General features: G+C 38.3%; 1 protein-coding gene across 1 annotated transcript in view; it reads right to left on the reverse strand.

Moving 5' to 3' along the window:
- Vps41 (VPS41 subunit of HOPS complex) overlaps positions 1-17,583 on the reverse strand; it is a 111,345-nt gene that overhangs the window by 71,331 nt on the left and 22,431 nt on the right. Inside the window, exon 4 of the mRNA XM_090333141.1 lies at positions 4,269-4,343. Within this exon, the coding sequence (XP_090189267.1) occupies positions 4,269-4,343 (75 nt within the window). The remainder of the gene's footprint in view (positions 1-4,268; positions 4,344-17,583) is intronic.

The raw sequence follows: 17,583 nt of genomic DNA on the forward strand, positions 1-17,583 counted from the left end.
ATAGTTCAAGCCCCACAAAAAACAACAACAAAAAGTCATGAGTTTACATGGAAGACACAACAGTAGACAATAAGAGAGTAAGACATAATCACAGAAGAAGGAACAGAAAAGAGAATGGCCCCACAACCGCTCTCAGTAGGCAGGTCGAATCAAGTAAAAATGATGAAAAGAACAGACAAAACCCAAAGAGTATCTGGTGATGGGAACAAAATGAGCTCAAAGTTGGGCTTATATTCTTTAATCCAGTACTCTGGAGGCTGAGGTAGGAAGATCAAGAATTTGAGGCCAGACTGGGCTATACAGCAAGATGCTATCTCAAAACAAAAACACAACCAACCACAAAATCCAACCAGAAAACAAGGAAGCTAACTTCTATGACTGCTTAAGTAACATTCTCCTTGCTTGACTACAGGAAAATAAACCTCACACACTTACAAGCATCAGAATGGAGGTGATTTTTACATGGTGATAAAAACAGCTGATATGCTCCTGGGTGGGCCAACCACTGCCTGCTGAGATAAGGAGGGCAGCTGAGCAGGTGCCAGCCAAGCAAATGAAAAGACTTCCAGGATATAGAAACAAAAACCATATAATGAGTGATTGTTGTCCTTAATGTACTATGTTATCTCCTATCTCTTTTGATGTCCCTTGGTTATTTCATATTGTTACAGTATTTCACCTTGTTATCTGATATATTGGATATATGCATATTCGGTTATTTAAAATCGGATAGGGAAGGAAAACAAGATGAGGGGCGAGGGTGGGGGGAGGGAAATGGGGACCAAGACATAAGAAAGGGTATCAATGTGAAGTAATGCATTTTCTATCTAGTGAATATAATGTAACCCTTCTATTAATTACAATAAAAAATAAATGGAAAAAAAAACCCACAGGACTACACTCTTGCCTCTGGGCGAAACTGCCTCTGGCTTTACTGAACTGAATTCCTTTGAAGAAATGAGAACACATGGAACTGAAGTAATAATAACCAAAATTGTAACTGAAGTAAACAATATCTCAGTATATGATTCAAAAAGACTCACTGCATTCGAGACAAGACCAAAACTAGTCATAACTTAACCACAATTATAAGGAGAATTTATTAATGCTGCTGTGTAAGCTGCATACAGACTTTTGAGATTTCTTAAAGCAGCAGACTACACTAGAAATGTCTCCAAAGGGTCAGAAAAAAGTGAACATCATCTCCCAAACTTTGAAACCATTCCCACCAGATTTTTTTAAAATTTTTTATTTCTTTTGCCAGCCTGGGCTTGAGCCAAGGCCTGAGCACTGTCCTTGGACTTTCTCAAGGCTAGAGCTCTATCACTTGAGCCTCAGCACCACTTCTGGCTTTGTTTTTCTATGTATGTAGTACTGAGTATGTATGTATCCATGTATGGATACACGGATACAAGTCTTCATGCATGCTAGGCAAGCACTCTACCATTATGTCAAACTCCTGGCCCCAGAATTTTACAGGCTACTTTATATATAAAAGTAGTATATGTGAAAAATGAGAAATAAATCTGGTAGATGGTAAATCTGAATGGTTACTTATATGTCAGTAAGTTGAACTTGAAAGGTTACTTATAAAGATATGTTAGGTGAAATTGAAGATACACAGATACACATACAATGTATACAATGTATACAATGTATGCATTTGTATATCCCCCAATTTAGAACTCAAACAGAGAAAAGTTATAAGAGAAAAAGACCACAAGTGAGCACCAGTTCAGTAAACTATAATTTAATCAAATGCTAGAATTATAACTCTACAAATGAATGCAAACATCAAAAGTTGTTGGAATACTGACAACTGTTTGCTCATGAGTCTTACTATACCAAACAAGTACAACTTACAATGGCCCCTCAAAGGTGTATTGGAAAGCAAGAATAAGAAAAGAAAGCTCTGGATATTAGATCAGGAGACCATGACCTTTCTGACTTTATCTTCACTACCATTGTGTCTACATCTGTCTGAATGAGCTCTTCAATTTTCACAATAATGGCTGACCTGTGGTTAAGGACCCTTTACACAAATATGTGCACTGCAAGATTTTCAGCTCTACTAATGCTAATAAAATATATGACAGAGTTGTTTTTTCAAAATATATTCTTTTTTTTTTTTTTTTTTGGTCAGTCCTGGGCTTTAACTCAGGGCCTCACCACAGTCCTTGGTAGGCTAGAGCTCTACCACCTGAGCCTCAGCACCACTTGCTAGCTTTTTTCTATGTATGTGGTACCAAGGAATCGAACCCGGGTCTTTGTGAATGTTAGGTAATCACTCTCCCACTAGGCCAAACTCCTGGCCCCATCAAAATATATTCTTAAAAAAAAAAAACAAACAAAACTAACAATAGACTACCCTAGGACCTCTCCAGTACTGGCAAATATCCTAAGAAGAGTAAATCAATACAAAAGAAAGATGCCAATACACATATACTTATCACAGTACTGTTGATGACAGTCAAACTATGGAATCAGCCATTGTGCCCAACAGTAGATGAATGGATGATGATGATGTGGTAAAAAAAAAAATAGTATGGAATATTATGTAACCATACAAAAAGGGAAATTCTGTTATTTACATGAAAATGGATGGAACTGGAAGGTATCATATTGAACAAAACAATGAGGAAGCTAACAATTAAAAGAGAATTCATGGACCTGAACCTATATATGTAGTATACCTCTATACATGGTTAGATAGACAGACAGAACAAGAGTCTATGGGACCACTCAGGAGAAGGGAAAGGGGAAGGGAAGAAAGAGGGTGAATAATTTTGAGCTATACGGCAACTACGTGTGAAAGCAGCATGCACAACCTCAACCACTGCTGTTATCCATAAGAGCTAGGGTAAAGGAGAGAGAAACTGGCTCTGTTGGGAGGTAAGTATCAGTGAGAGGGGGCTGGACTAATGAGGGTATAGTCTATATAGGAAAATGTGTTTTTAACCCCATAAAAAATATTCTCCTTTGTTAAATTGTTTTAATTAACCTGGTATCATTCTGGAAAGAAGTTCCTCAAATTAAAAAAAAAAATTGAGATTAAATTTCCTTGCAGTTAAATACTAGAAACATAAAAAAAAATGTTTTAAGAATGTGATTGATTCTTCTCAATTTCTACACAAACCAGGTTCTCCCTCATTATCACGCTCTCCTGAGAATTTTACAAAGTCCTGTACAATCTGATGTGCTTTTATAAAAGCGCTGGTGCCCTGGGTACTCTTTAGAAGACTCTCTGGGCTACACTAGACTGAGATATAGAAAACATTTCTTATGTGTCAGGAGGACTCTGTGTTGCTTTTATGAACAGAGAGGAATGGGCATCGCTTTTACACTGAGTATACTGTTTTAATTTACTTACCTTAATGGTCCACTGACTTTGGAGTACATTAAAATATACTTATTAGATTAGGGAATTTCTCTTCAGTAAGGAGTATGTGAGGCTCTATAATGATACTTAATGCAATCTCTTCTTAAATAGTTACTCTACAAAAGTAGCCTTAATACACTATGCATTAGAATTTTATCATTGCAAACTAACATTACAAAAGACTTCCATTGACTTAAAAACAAAAAAGACATTCTTCTAAGTGGAAAATCAATCACCACAAGCACTAAATGCCACAACTCAACATCAGCAAGAAGCACTGATAATTGTTAGTTATACACTGTGCAAATGATGTATGTCCTCAGCCATGGAAGTAGGTGCCAAGATTTTAGAAAACTGTACATATATTGATTTTACATTTATTTAATGTGGCCATTGTAAGACACTTTATTCTTCTGATAAACTATGATTGCTTATCAAAAGATTCTATAATTCAAGAGTAACATTCATAACTTCAGTGCGAAAATGAAAACCACCAGCCCACAGAAATCATGCCCACAAAATCCAATTTTGTGGATTTATGGCAGAGAGGAATTAAACTACTGTCTTACAGGAGCTGCAGGCCAGTCACTGAAGTCTAAGTGGCACCCCAGTAATGATTAAGGTGACACGTCACGCTGCCATGGCTGTTAATCAGCTTAATACTAGTTAGATTATTGACATTCTTGTAATTACTTTTCCTAAGGCACATTTGTGCAAAATATATTTTACTTTAATTATGAGCAATCGGAAGCAAGTCCGATACTCGAAGAGAATAATCAAGGTTCTCTTGAGGCAGAGGAATAGGAAGCTGAGTGCAGTTCTGATCACCTGGGGCCAGGCATGGTCACTGGTGTCACTGCTAGAGCAGTGGGACTACCTCAAACCATACCTTGCCATCCTCGGAACACACGCCCATGTGCTCTCCACTCTCATCCAAGCTAATCTGGTTTATCTTCACCGGGCTCTGAAAAACACACAAAAACCAAATGGACATGTAAAACCTCAGGAAAAACATGTACCAACAATAATTGTTTCATTCTGTAATATTTACATGATTGAATCAGTGGCTTGTTTACATGCCAGAGTTCATGACATATTTTGTTTTGCAAATCGAAATAGAAACATGGACTATGTTCAACATAAATATGAATGTAGCTTTGGTATATATAGTCTGGAATTCCTGTGCCTTTGATTAGGGTATTGTACAGGCATGGCTATTTAAATTGTAAGCCAAAACACTTAATGCAATTAAGCCAATTTCAAAAGTCAGTTCTTCAGTTGAAATACATGTGTCAGTAGTTCAACAACCATATGTGACTAGGAGCTAAAACAACCATATGTGACTAGGAGCTAAAATTCCCAGAATATCTTCTCCATGCAGAGAAATCTATTGTACAGTGCTACAGAATACAGACAAAAAAATAGAGTGCTCACTATCAGAGGATCACAATAGTGCAAAACCTAGGTACATAAGGTCATATATGATGAGACTAAATGAAAGGATGTCTGGGATAGGGAAACAAGAGCTTTATCTTGAGTGATTGTTTTTTAATGTACTATGCTATTTCTCTTCTCCTTTGTTGTCCTTTGGTTAATCTCATATTGTTAGTGTATCTGACTGTGTTATCTGGTATTTTATATTTGTGTAGTTGAAATAGGAAAGGGAATGGGGGAAACAAGATGATTGGGAGGGGGTGGTGGCAGGAAATGGGGACAAAAACATAAGATGGGGTAAGGGGTGTCAATGTGTGAGAAGTAATGCACCTACTACCTGATGAATGTAACTGTAACTCCTCTATACATTACTTCAATAATAAAAAATAAAATGAAAAAGAAAAAGAAAAATAGAGTGCTCACAGGTGCGGTGGCTCACTTCTGTAATCCTGGCTTTCAGGAGGCTGAGATCTGAGGATCAAGGTTCAAAGACAGCCTGGGCACAAAAGGACCTGAGACTCTTATCTCCAATTAACCTCTAGAAAGTGGGAAGTGGGGCTTGGCTCAAGGGTAGGGCAGTAGCCTTGAGCAGAAGAACTAAGAGACAACGCCCAGACCCAGGGGTAAGGTGATAGCCTTGAGCTGAAGAGCTCAGGGACAGTGCTCAGGCTGAGTTCAAGCCCCATGACCTACCAAAAAAAAAAAAGAAATCGAATGCTCAGTGCAAAGTTCTTCATTCCAGCTTACATTTTTGAGTATTTCATCATTCCAGATTACATTGGATATTTCATTTCCATACACGTATCAGAATGTAATTACTCTGTTCCTGGACTCTGTGACCAAAAGGTTCATAGTCTGTCCTTACTTTGTCTCAATCACCCTGTATCCTTTCCAAAGACCTGGCATGTACCTTCTAAAGACAGTGGTACTCTCAGGATGGCATCCCTACCTCCCAATAAGGCAAATGAATCTAGATGAAACTACAGAATAGATAGGATGTCCTGACATCCCGTCCAAAAACACAGCAACACTTTGTGGCTATACCATACAATATTTTGAGGACAAACATCATTACACCACCATGCTCCCGGAACAAAAAGTTTGTAGCACATACTAGCAACACTAAAACAAATCATAACTATGGGATAGAACAATCCTCTTTGTCTCATTTCTACTAGCAACAGATTTTTAAAAAACTTTCTTCTGTTAGTGATCAATATTTATTGATTCATTTCCCTGACTACTAATAAACATTTTTCTATGTCTACTGACCAATTAATTTGTTCTTGTATAAAATGCGCATTCACATCTTTTGCCCATTTTTCCTTACAAATATGTTTCTTGTTTTATGTTCACCCAGACATTATTTACATATGTGGTCTTCTATATTTTTGTCACATGGTTTACCTTATTTCTTATATTCAAGTCTTAAACCTTTTCAGAAATCATTTTATTTTCTTGTAAACAGATATGCATTTGGGCTAGCACTAATTAATAATTATCTTACTCCTAAAAACATTTATCATGTAATAAATATTTACATACACAGAGATAATTCTCTGCTAGGTATAGTGGCTCAATCTTATAATACTAGCTTCTTGGAAGGCAGAGGTCGGCTCAAGATCAGACTAGGTATAAAATTTCATGAGACTCCATCTCAATCAATGACTGAGCATGATAGCATACGCCCATTACCCCAGCTACAGGGATAGGTAAAAACACAGGAAGCACAAATAGAAGAACTGCAGCCCAGGTCCACTGGGCATTATGAAAACCCCTATCTGCAAAAAGGGGCTAGAGGCATGTCTCAAGAGATAGAATGCCTGCCTAGCAAGCAGGGGGCTCCAAATTTAGTCTTTCTTAGTTTTCATGTTCCGCAGTGAATTAATTATACAATATGTATACAGACATCATGGCACTTAGTAAGATGAGGCCTGGCCAGTTTTCATAGTTTCCTCAGCTTTTCTCAAGTTTTTAATCCTCTACGAAAGTTTAAGAGAAGATGATCCCAGTGTTGCTCAAGTTGATGGTCCAAACTGATTTCTAACTTCTTTTATCCAATCAGATCATGTAACACTGCTGGGAATTCCTCTTCTTTGCCTCATGACATGATGCCACAGGGGTCAGGTTGTCCTTTGAAATTTCTGGCCATTCCATCTCAGTCATTTTCCTGGATAGTCCTTATCTCTGATCCTCTATCGCAGTCTAGTCTTTATCTTCCTTATATTTTACACCTATACTCAACAATAGTACTCTTCTTGAGGGCAGAAATGAGTCCTAAACCATTAGCTCCTAACTGAACTTTCAATATTCCTGACCAACATGTGAGATTTTATTTATGGTCTTGCATGCTTGCTTAGCAAGCATTGAAATTAAAATGTTTCCTAAAACCAAAATTCTCACATTCCTTCATAGAGGGGTTCTTTGTTTTGGTTTGTTTTTCCCCCTAGTATGGCGGTTTGAACTCAGAGTCTTATGCTTGCTAAGCAGGCACTTTTATCATTTAAGCCACAACCTCCAGGACCTTGAGAGACTTGTGAATATGTTGTGCATCTGAGTTAATGCCTTTTATCTTTTTGGTTTCTTTAGGGGAAAAACAAAACAAAAAACAACAACAAAAAACTTTGGAGACATTTCTTACTCCTAATCTTATTTGCTATGCTCATTGGATCTGTAGGCAATTCCTGTTGCTTCTTCAGACAAAATTTATCCAGAATGCTCTTTGGCTGGTTTCTGACCTGTAGCCTTGCCCAGAAGTCAACCTTCACAAAAGTGTAAGAGCTTTCCATGAGGCCAGCATGTCCTGAATCTGATCACCGAGGAACAGTGCTCTCAAATCATGAAGTTAGGATCGATGCAGATTGAGTGTGTGACCCAATGTTTACAAATACTACCTTGCTTATGTATGTATTCTTTATAACACTCTGAAATATTAGCACCAGTTATATCTGATTGTAAAGTTTCCCCTTCCTATGTTCTGCTAGTGCTCTACAAGTATATATGGTGTTTTTAATCAGAAGATAAATATTTCAAAAACCTGATTAAGTAGCAAATTCATTAATTCCCACAACAAAAAGAAACAAAAATCAAGATGAATTTTTAAAGCCATCATTCCAGGGAACTACAGCACATATTTTTTACTTTGAGTCATCACTATACATATTCCATTTATATAAAAATTCTCTAACATTTAATAAATAAGATTTAATAAATAATAAGATTTAAATTATAACTGTCAGTGGTACTTGCAACCAGACTACATCCATCATCATTGCTTTCATGCACAAGAACAACTGCCTGACATATCTGCTTCATCTGTATCTGGAAACAAAGGTTCACACACAAGAAAGGAAGCAGGATGCCCACAAGCTTGAAGATAAACCTGGCAGACAGAGATCCTGATTGTCTGCTATAACAGCTGAGGGGCAGACAGTCACACCTAACACACAATTTGAAATGCACATTTGCAAAGGTGGAACATTGCAGCAGATATAGAAAAGGGAAAGTGACCAAAGAAGACTAGAGAGAAATGGTCTCAGCTGTACTTTCCATTAGCTACAGTTTTGTTCCTAATGGAGATATGTTTGGAATTCTGGACAATATAAGGGAGTCTGTTCAAAAATCAATAATGTCAAGCTGACACTATAGAACATATTCCTCAATGGAATAAAGAAAGAAGTCCGAGGAAGCAGGAGGAGTGAGAGCCAGCACATACCACTAAATCCAACTCCACTACAGGTGGTCTCAAGTTCTTAAAGAAACATGTACACCTCATGTGATAATCAATTACCTAATAAAAAATGCTTGAAATAAACACACTTAGTATGGATTATGCCAACTCTTCAGTTAGGAATAAATTCATGGTCATTTGAAAAGCTACTTTTAATAGTGTTCTTTGTGGCAACTTCTTCCCCCTCCCCCCCACTGCCCCTCATCCCACCTAAGCCATTGGGCCCCCAACTGTGACCTAAGAAATCAATCTGCTAATGTATAATTTGTAAGGCTCCTCTGACTAACAAATGGATAATTGATTCCTTCACAAATGCTGCATCCCCATGGACAAAGAGTGGAATGAATAAGAAACAGGAGACAGGATTTCATTTTTCTGCTCTCAGAGATCCACTGGTTAGCAACCTCAAGGCCTAAGTCAGCTGCCTATGCAGCTTCATGCTGTTTAGTCACAGTTAGTGAGCAAGCCACACTTTCATTCTAAGTGTGAAAAGCAAATGCCTGTCCCTTTGTCCTTGAAGAAGCTCATCTTTCAGCATACTTTACTCTCTACTGAGAATACACCCTGGAGGGCTGGCAAGAACCCATGAGGATAGAGAAGTGGATCATAGGTATTCTACAAACCAGCAAACAAAAACAAATATGATGATTTTCTCCCTGACTTAATTTAAAAAACCCATCAGGGCCCAATCTTTAACTATAAACTCTCACTAAGAGTTCATCTCTACTATTAAACTCTTCTTCGATTTAAGATGGGGGATAAACAACCATCAAGCAATCTGGAAACCAGAAAACTTTTTTTTTTTATTGTAATTAGTAAAAGGGTTACATGATATTTGCCAGATAGAAGGTGCATTAATTCACATACATTGATACCCTTTCACATGTCTTGGTACCCGTTTCCCTCCCCCCCCACACCTCCCGCCCGTCTTGGTTTTCCCCCCTTCCCTATCAAATTTCAAATATCCAAATTCAAATAAATTCAATTTATCAGATAACAAAGTGAGATACTATACCAATATGAGATAATCAAGGGACAGCAAAGGAGATGAGAGACAACATACTACATTAAGGACAACAATCATTCATTATATGGCTTTTGAAACCAGAAAACTTTTGTGAAGCTTTCCTGAACATCCCAAACTACTACTTGCTTAGTATTACAAGAGAAGATGTGTAAGGACTCCAGGTGGGTCCTCAAAAGAGCTGACTACACATCCTTAGGTTTGTGTCCCTGGGTTGCTCAGTTGTACTAGGACACCTCTAAAGAGTCAGTTGCTCCTGCCAAAGTCACCGAGACCTTCCTAAGGCAGATGCATAAGAAGCTCATTCAGCCTTTCCAGCTTTGACTGCTTTGAAAATGGACATTGCTGACCACTGCTTCCTTCCAACTTTCTCGTCTCTTGATAGTGACAAACCCATTATCCATTGTTGAACTGATCACAAATAGGTGATATAAACACTGCTGGATAAGGAAGAAACAAACAATATGGACCATTTTGTGATTAATGATGCAATGACAAAACTGAATAAAGTCATCTTCATCTAACACATCAATTCCATTCCCCCAATAGGCTCTGAGAGCATGAGCCCACTGCTTCATGTATAAGAAAAAACTATTCTCACTTAAGATTCAAGGATAGCCAGGTAAAAAGAAGTTCTCAAGACTCCAGCTCAACTAACAGCTGGGCATGGTAGTACACACCTGTTATCCCAGATACAGGACAAACATAATGGTTAGGGGCAATGGTGTGTGCCTGTCCCTTCTGGCAACATGGAGAAGTACAGGAGGAGGATCACAGTCCACCAATAAAGCAATACTCTACCTTGAAAACAAGTCACCAAGTCCTATCATTTGGCCCCTTCAATGTCTCTTTTGAGACATTATGATATAGCCATATACCTGAAGCAGATAGTCTCCTAGCAGGTGTCACTTTCCTAAACAAGTTACACACACCTGGATTCCCAAACTTTACCTCCAACACACCATTCATTATACCACTAACCCTAAAATCACCCTTCTGCAATTGAGTTATAAAGCACAAACTCCTGAACAAAGCAGCCACACACCTCTCTGTTCCTCAGCAGTGTCTGTGTGGGGCTATTGTCTCAAGATCACTTACCTTTCTTAAAAAACAAACAAGCAAACAAACTGTGGTGTGTGGTGTGTCTGTGTACACACGTCTGCACATACGCACATAGGTGCTAGGAATTGATCCCAGGACTTTCCAGCATTCCATGCAGATCCACTCCCACTGAGCTACACTCCTAGGCTCTATGGATAATTTAGAGCTACCCCTTTCACCCTCATGTCCTGGTTTAAAAGATTACATGATGATTCTACTGGCAAGGCCATTCATTATTTGGCTCCACCTACCTCTCCAGGCTCATTTCTAGCCAGATGCAAAAGATATGAACCACCCTGATTCTTTGAAATATCTTCTTTAGCTCCATGTCCTTGGCCTAGAACAGGCTAGGTGCATCCCTCTTCCACCTTTCTCCCTCCTAGAAAATTCCTGTTCTTTCTGTAGAGTCAACATAAACTGGGTAGCTTGCATCTAAAAGTTCAGTGAGGATGATCAAAAGAATGAGTAAGAAAGAGTCTTTTATTCTGAGGTTCAGCTCACAGTTTACCACAACTTGCTAAATAAGTAAATGGGAGCTGGAAGACAACTAATGAGGAGAACAGATGAAAACAGAAACAATTTTGTTGCAATGCTTTCCTAACTATAATTAAAAATTAAAGACTAGTAAAACGTCAAAGTAAGTTCAGTACAAAGAGTAAATGGGCCAGGCCTGGTGGCCCACCCATATAATCCTAAGCTACTCAGGAGGCTGAAATCTGAGGATCAAGGTTCAAAGCCAGTTGGGCACTGAGGCTTAAGGGGTAGGGTGGTAGCCTTAAGCTGAAGAGCTCAGAGATAACACCCAGGTCTAGAGTTCAAGTCCCACTATCAACAAGAACAACAACAAAAAAGTGTCCATGGGTGACATGGCCCTGGTCCCCCTGGGCCACAAGATTCTCAAGTAGCTGGTGAAAACTTGCCAGTCTACTCTGCCAACCACACCACTACAAGGAAATTTCCTAACTGAAACAAATATTCAAGGCAGGTGTCCTCTTAGGATGTTTTCAAGACCATGTTTAAAGACTTAAATAAGGATGTAAATCTGAGGTAATCTGATGTAAATTTGAACTGGTAATCTGGCTTTTAACAGAAACTGTTGTTTCTGCAGATACGGACAGTATTTTCTTTACCAAGAGTTCACCATTCCAACTTGAGAAATAACTAGGAAATCCATAGAGTAGAATAGTCATTTATTTCCCACCAACATGTTGAACAAATGAATTGTAAAATATGGCATAGCTGGTTGCGTTACCTTTAAAATTGTGTGTGGTGATGTGGCTGAAATGCCCTGTTATTTCATGAACAAGCACTCATCATCTACCATCAGTTTATCCTTTCAGAAGTTCACTCTTACATATGTAAGGAAAGCTGATTTCTAAATGAGAAGTACTTACGTTAAGGTACATCGTAGTTAAAAACTGAGCATCTCAATATTGCCTTTTTAATACATTACATGTCTTCCACTGGGAGATGTGAGCCACGCTGCTAATCCAAGAATTCACAAATGCTTCCCAAATATCACAACTACTCAACTGTACACAATTCCCTCCCAGCGCTTTCAAAGCTGAGGTGCTTCAAGCAAAGCAGCTTTATGGTTCATAAGAGCAGTCCCCTGATGCTACAAAATTAATGTGAATAACACAGATGGTTAAAGTATGTACACACTGCAATTATTTATACAGATCTCTAGGTAGCCTTAACAAATATTCTAACTTGCTTGAAGAAACAATTAACTTTGTTAGGTGTCTTTATTTTACCACTTAAATGTAATGATCTAAAAATCAAAATACTCATGAGAAAAACATTTCAATTCAAATTAATATCCTGAAAAGCATTTAAACCAAATAAACTTATCTGGAAGTAAGAGAAATGGAAAGAAATTTTGAGAAAGGGTCATTCTGTTAGGAAAGAATATAAAACCATTTCCCCCAATCATTATGTCATCACTGTTTAATGACTGAGTTTACATGTCCTACATTTAAGAGAATGCTTAACATCAGTTTTTGCTAGTCACTCAGATACACCTCGGTTGTTTTTGTTTTTCTTAGCTTTTAAAAGTATTCTGTAATCAAAAATGTTTAACCTCTTGCCCTCCAAGAACATACAAGCAAAGGCACTAGCCATCTCACTCCCCTGTGCCAAGACCCCACGAGACTACATTGTACTCAACACCAGTATAGCCTTGAGTGCATGGCTGGCTAGGAGAAGGCTCAGCCATTCACCCGCTGCTTGCCCTGCCTGGACACTACAACCTTAGCAGAAGCCGGGCACAGAGAGGCCTTTCCGCCTGCAGAAGACTTATTAGATGGATGTTCGTTTTCTAAATCCTAACAACCTTTAAACGCACAGGGAGGATTTGGAAAGGATTGCTTCCTAAGAAGCTGGCACACTGCTGATTCCCAGAGCAGTTTTCCTTTTGTTAAACTTCATCTCTGCTTCTGCCTGCCACAACCCTCTGGACAACAGTAGGAGGGTAACTTGTATACAACACAAGACCATAACTGTCCTGGAGACAGCTACTCACAATCTGGACACTAATTTCTTCAAGAAAAGAGAAGAACGGGCTATTAGTATAACACACTACTTTTTCTTTACAGTGTACACCACCAGGTAATGCTAAAAAAGCATCACAGTTCTGTGCTGTACACCAGGAACCTGATGGTATATCAAGTACCTGTGGACCTTGACCTCATTAAGCCCATGAATCATAAATAGTATTTGGGTACCACAAACTCTATGACTGTCCTCTGCAGTTAGGTGGATGGATGAATATCAAATCTAGAGATGAAGCTTACAGATAGATATATAGATAAATGCACACATCCATCAAAGATATATAGGGAAAATGACAGGAAAAGAAAGGCTGTCATGAAATTATTTTGAGGGAAGGAAAGAGATTCTCTAAATACTGCATGTAACGAAAAAGGAGCAAATATCACCAAACACCCTTAGTAGCAGGAAGAGAATGTAACAAAGTGGACAAACACCCTGCCACCTCCAAGAAATCTGTGGGTACCATCTGTGACCCCTCTATTTTCTGATTAGCATACTACACCCCAGGCCCTCATATGACTAGATGTACACATGAGCAAACCAAGAATAGGAGCTTGGTTTTACTCCTCTTACCTCCCTAGCACATGTTCTGAGACTATTTGCTAAATGGGAAAAAAGCAACTCTTAAACATAAAAGGGGGGGGAGAGGGGATTTTTCTGGCTGAAGTCAAAAAGGAGGACAACATCACAGAGAAAATCAAACTCCGAATGAGACTTTAGGCAGACAGGAAAGCACAGAGCTGAAGGGCAAAGTGTGGCTACAGAGGGCGCTGTGGTGCAAAGCAGCCTGGGGCCGGCGGCAGAAGTCCAGCAAGTGGCACCCGAGAGCTGCTTTATTCCACCGGTGGCAGGGAGTCACTGGAGCATTTTCAGTGAGGAAAGGAACAAAATCCCAGCACCACTTGGGGAAGATTACTGGGGCGGCTATGTGAAGGATGGATTGGCAAAGACATAAAGTGGGGAGATCAGTCAGGTTTTACTGCAATAACCCACGTGAGATTCAATAAAGACTTGAACAAGGGTGGTGGCAATAAACAGAACCATCGGAGGAAAGTACAAGCTAAAAGAGCATCAGGCAGATATACAGAGAATAATGGAGGCAGATGACAAAGATCAAAGCCACAGAGCTGGAAGTAAACACAGAAGGCAGAAGGAATGGAGTCTTTGGGAGAGAGAGCAGTTACTGGGGGCCTGCAAAGACCAGGTCTTAGCAATTACGCAGAATTATTTTCTCCCCTGGCTTTCATAATTAGATTAAGAAAGGATAGGAGACCTTGTTTTACAAGTATACTGGACTGCATAAAAAGAAAGAAAAGAAATGAACAGGAAAACACAATTTTTTTTTCATCTAATTAAAAGGCTATCCTTTGGAAAGAGCCTGCAAGAAGCTATATTCTTTGCCTGTGGACTGGCACTAAGCAGAGAAGGCCCAACACTGTCTCTTCATTCTTCATTCCCAACAGTAACTCCCAGCACATACACATTTTTGAGTCAGATGACCCACCTGATTTGAATTATTTAAAGTAACAAAATGTTCTAACATGAAAATACGATTGGAGAAAGGTTGACATGGCAGATATATGGCTTCTGAAGCCAGTCAGGGTCCAAGATTCCCAAAGAATAAACTGTCTAATGCTATAGTTCCAGAACAAAAATCTCATTCTTCCAGAGAACATTAACTAGAAAATAATTTTTTGTGTGTGTGAGAGTTAGGCAATGGGAAGTAGACCGGATAAGTATAAAAGGAATCATGAACATATCACTGTAATTTACAATTAGGTCTTAGAGGCCCCTGGGCTCTCATGTCCTAAGGGGTACCTCTGAGGATGAACTTCATTAACAAACACAACCCCAGACCTTCAACAGTGCAGATGCCCACAGGCACCACTGTTTAATTTCTCACTCCACAAGTTAACCATTCTGTCAATGATAAAGGAAGAAGTCTGTTAGGAGTACATTTCTCACTTCTGTTTTGAACTCAACAGCAGCAGTAATGCTAACATACTCTACAAGAAAGCAAATTCCTTATTTTCTACAAGTTAGAAAAAACTACTTAACTAAAAAGAGTTGGGATAACTAGTTTAAATAACTGAAACCAAATTGTAAAACAAAGAGAAAAATGCCTGTTTTTCTAACATAAGAACTTAGTTATACTTTCACATAAAAATGACTTATAAATGCTCTCTGGAATAAAAAGGGCTTTTTTCAAAGCTATACTTTTTGATTTTTTTTATTAAAGAATTTATTAGCATTGATTTTTACATCATATTTTAAACAAAGTGTTTAACAAACAAGTATTCAAAAAGGGAATCTCTATATACAATTACTAACTTCTAGATAGATCACTTTTTAAGTAGCTTATTGTATCCTAGGTGTTCTCAGGCAATCTAATCTATATATACTCTCCCCTATAATCCTAGCTACTCAAGAGGCTGAAATCTGGAGGATCAAGGTTTGAGACCAGCCTAGGCAATAGAATCTGCTATACTCCATCTGCAAAACAACCAGCAAAAGCCAGTCTGGAAGCAGGGCTCAGGTGGTAGAGCACCAGCCCTGCAAGTAAGTCAAGTGATCCTAAGTCCTTGAATTCAATTCCCAGAACCAGAAAAGCATCTCATAAACCAAGTTATAATGTCTCTATTAAAAAGAAATTTCTTTACAAGAGCGAGGACTCAATAACTGCATACCCAAAGCTATGGACATGGTAATGGAAATATAAACATAACTATATAGACATAAAAAAAAGAAATTTCTTAACTCACAAACAAGATCTACATTGGTCCCACTGTAAAAACCTAATTACCTATGTAAACAAGTTCTTAAATACTATTTCATTGTGTAATTAAAGATACTTAATCCTCCCAAATAATGAAATTAATTTGTATAAACTATTGAAAATAATAAAGTTGACATTTTGATTATTAACTTGATGTAAATGCAGATACTTTCTTAGAAGTAAATTGTGAGTATTGTCTTCAATAGTAAAAACATGGGTGAGTGATAAATTTAAGTTACTCGTGGCTTAATTTTTCTGATTTTGAGTTATCAAATAAGCTATTCTAATCAATGTTGCTACTTTTTAATGTTGTCATTTCTGCTTGTAGATAATGAACTTGTTCATTACAAATCAATTAGAACTATACACAGACAGTGACAAAGTACACAAACAACCCTCAAGACTAAATAGTGTCAGTAGTAACCAGAAAAACCAAATCAATATATTTTCCATTTGCAATGAAGCTTTGAAAAATAACAGCTAATGCTGGTGATGAGACAAAGGACTCTGTTTTCAAATGGTGCTGGTATGACTATAACTTGGTAGAACCTTAATTACCGGAGAGTCTCAATGGGAAATGACCTCACTGACTTTATTTGGGAAAAAAACAACCTATCACAAGATCTCCTACCCTGCCCAAGGATGTCACTCTCAAATTGTTCTAGGATTTAGGTGCGGGAACACAGAAATCTTGGCTGTTGAGCAGCTCTGCCACTGAGCAATAACAGATCCACATTTTTCTTTGAGAAGACAGCTCTGTCTTAGTGTGGGACCCACATGTTCCATCACTGAGCTACCAAAAATGCCCTCATCTGTTTCGCCTTCTATGTGTTCAGACTCTCCCTCTTACTATCTCTCTCAAGCTCTTAGGCAGCACTACAGAATATAACCACCAGAAGGTAGTACCCTCCAAAGAGTACCAAGGTACCCTCAAGAGCAGAAGGAAGTAAATCTACAGACTGTGAATACCAAAGTCTCAGTCTACTGCTATGGTTAGAGTCATTTTTTACAAAGTTCTGATTACTCTAACTCTGACTTGGGAATCAGTAGAATGCCAGGGAAACTTCCTTCTGTAAAGAAATATTGAACGTCAGCTATTTAAGGAATAGCTACTCAAGAATGATCCCCGCAACAGTGTTAGATGCAGTTTTACAATTGTGGTGATACTTTACTCCAAATGAGAGAAACATTAACACTGTATACATTTTCTTAGCCACTTAGATGAATAGAAGCCCCTGAAGATATCAAGACACTTAATTCACAAATGCGATTCTTTTCAATGCAGAAAAATTGGAAGAATGAATTACCTGGAATCATTTATCAGGAGCCTGAGCAATTCTCATTTAAGTAATTCTCAACTCATTTGACATATCTCTTATCACTCAAATACTGGACTCAAATATAGAAAACATGTCCTTTAAGCACAGGAGAAACTGAGAGCTGTCAATCAGCCTTAGACAAGCATTACAGGCACTGGCATATTTGGGCCAACAATGTACCACTCTGATCATATCAGAAGATCCATGAATTGCTTCTCAATTAATGATGCCACATCTATAATAGTACATTACAGATGGTATTTGCTA

This window comes from Megascapheus bottae, chromosome 5 (assembly GCF_031878675.1).
Source record: "Megascapheus bottae isolate mThoBot1 chromosome 5, mThoBot2.hap1, whole genome shotgun sequence".
In the NCBI taxonomy this organism is placed as follows: domain Eukaryota; kingdom Metazoa; phylum Chordata; class Mammalia; order Rodentia; family Geomyidae; genus Megascapheus; species Megascapheus bottae.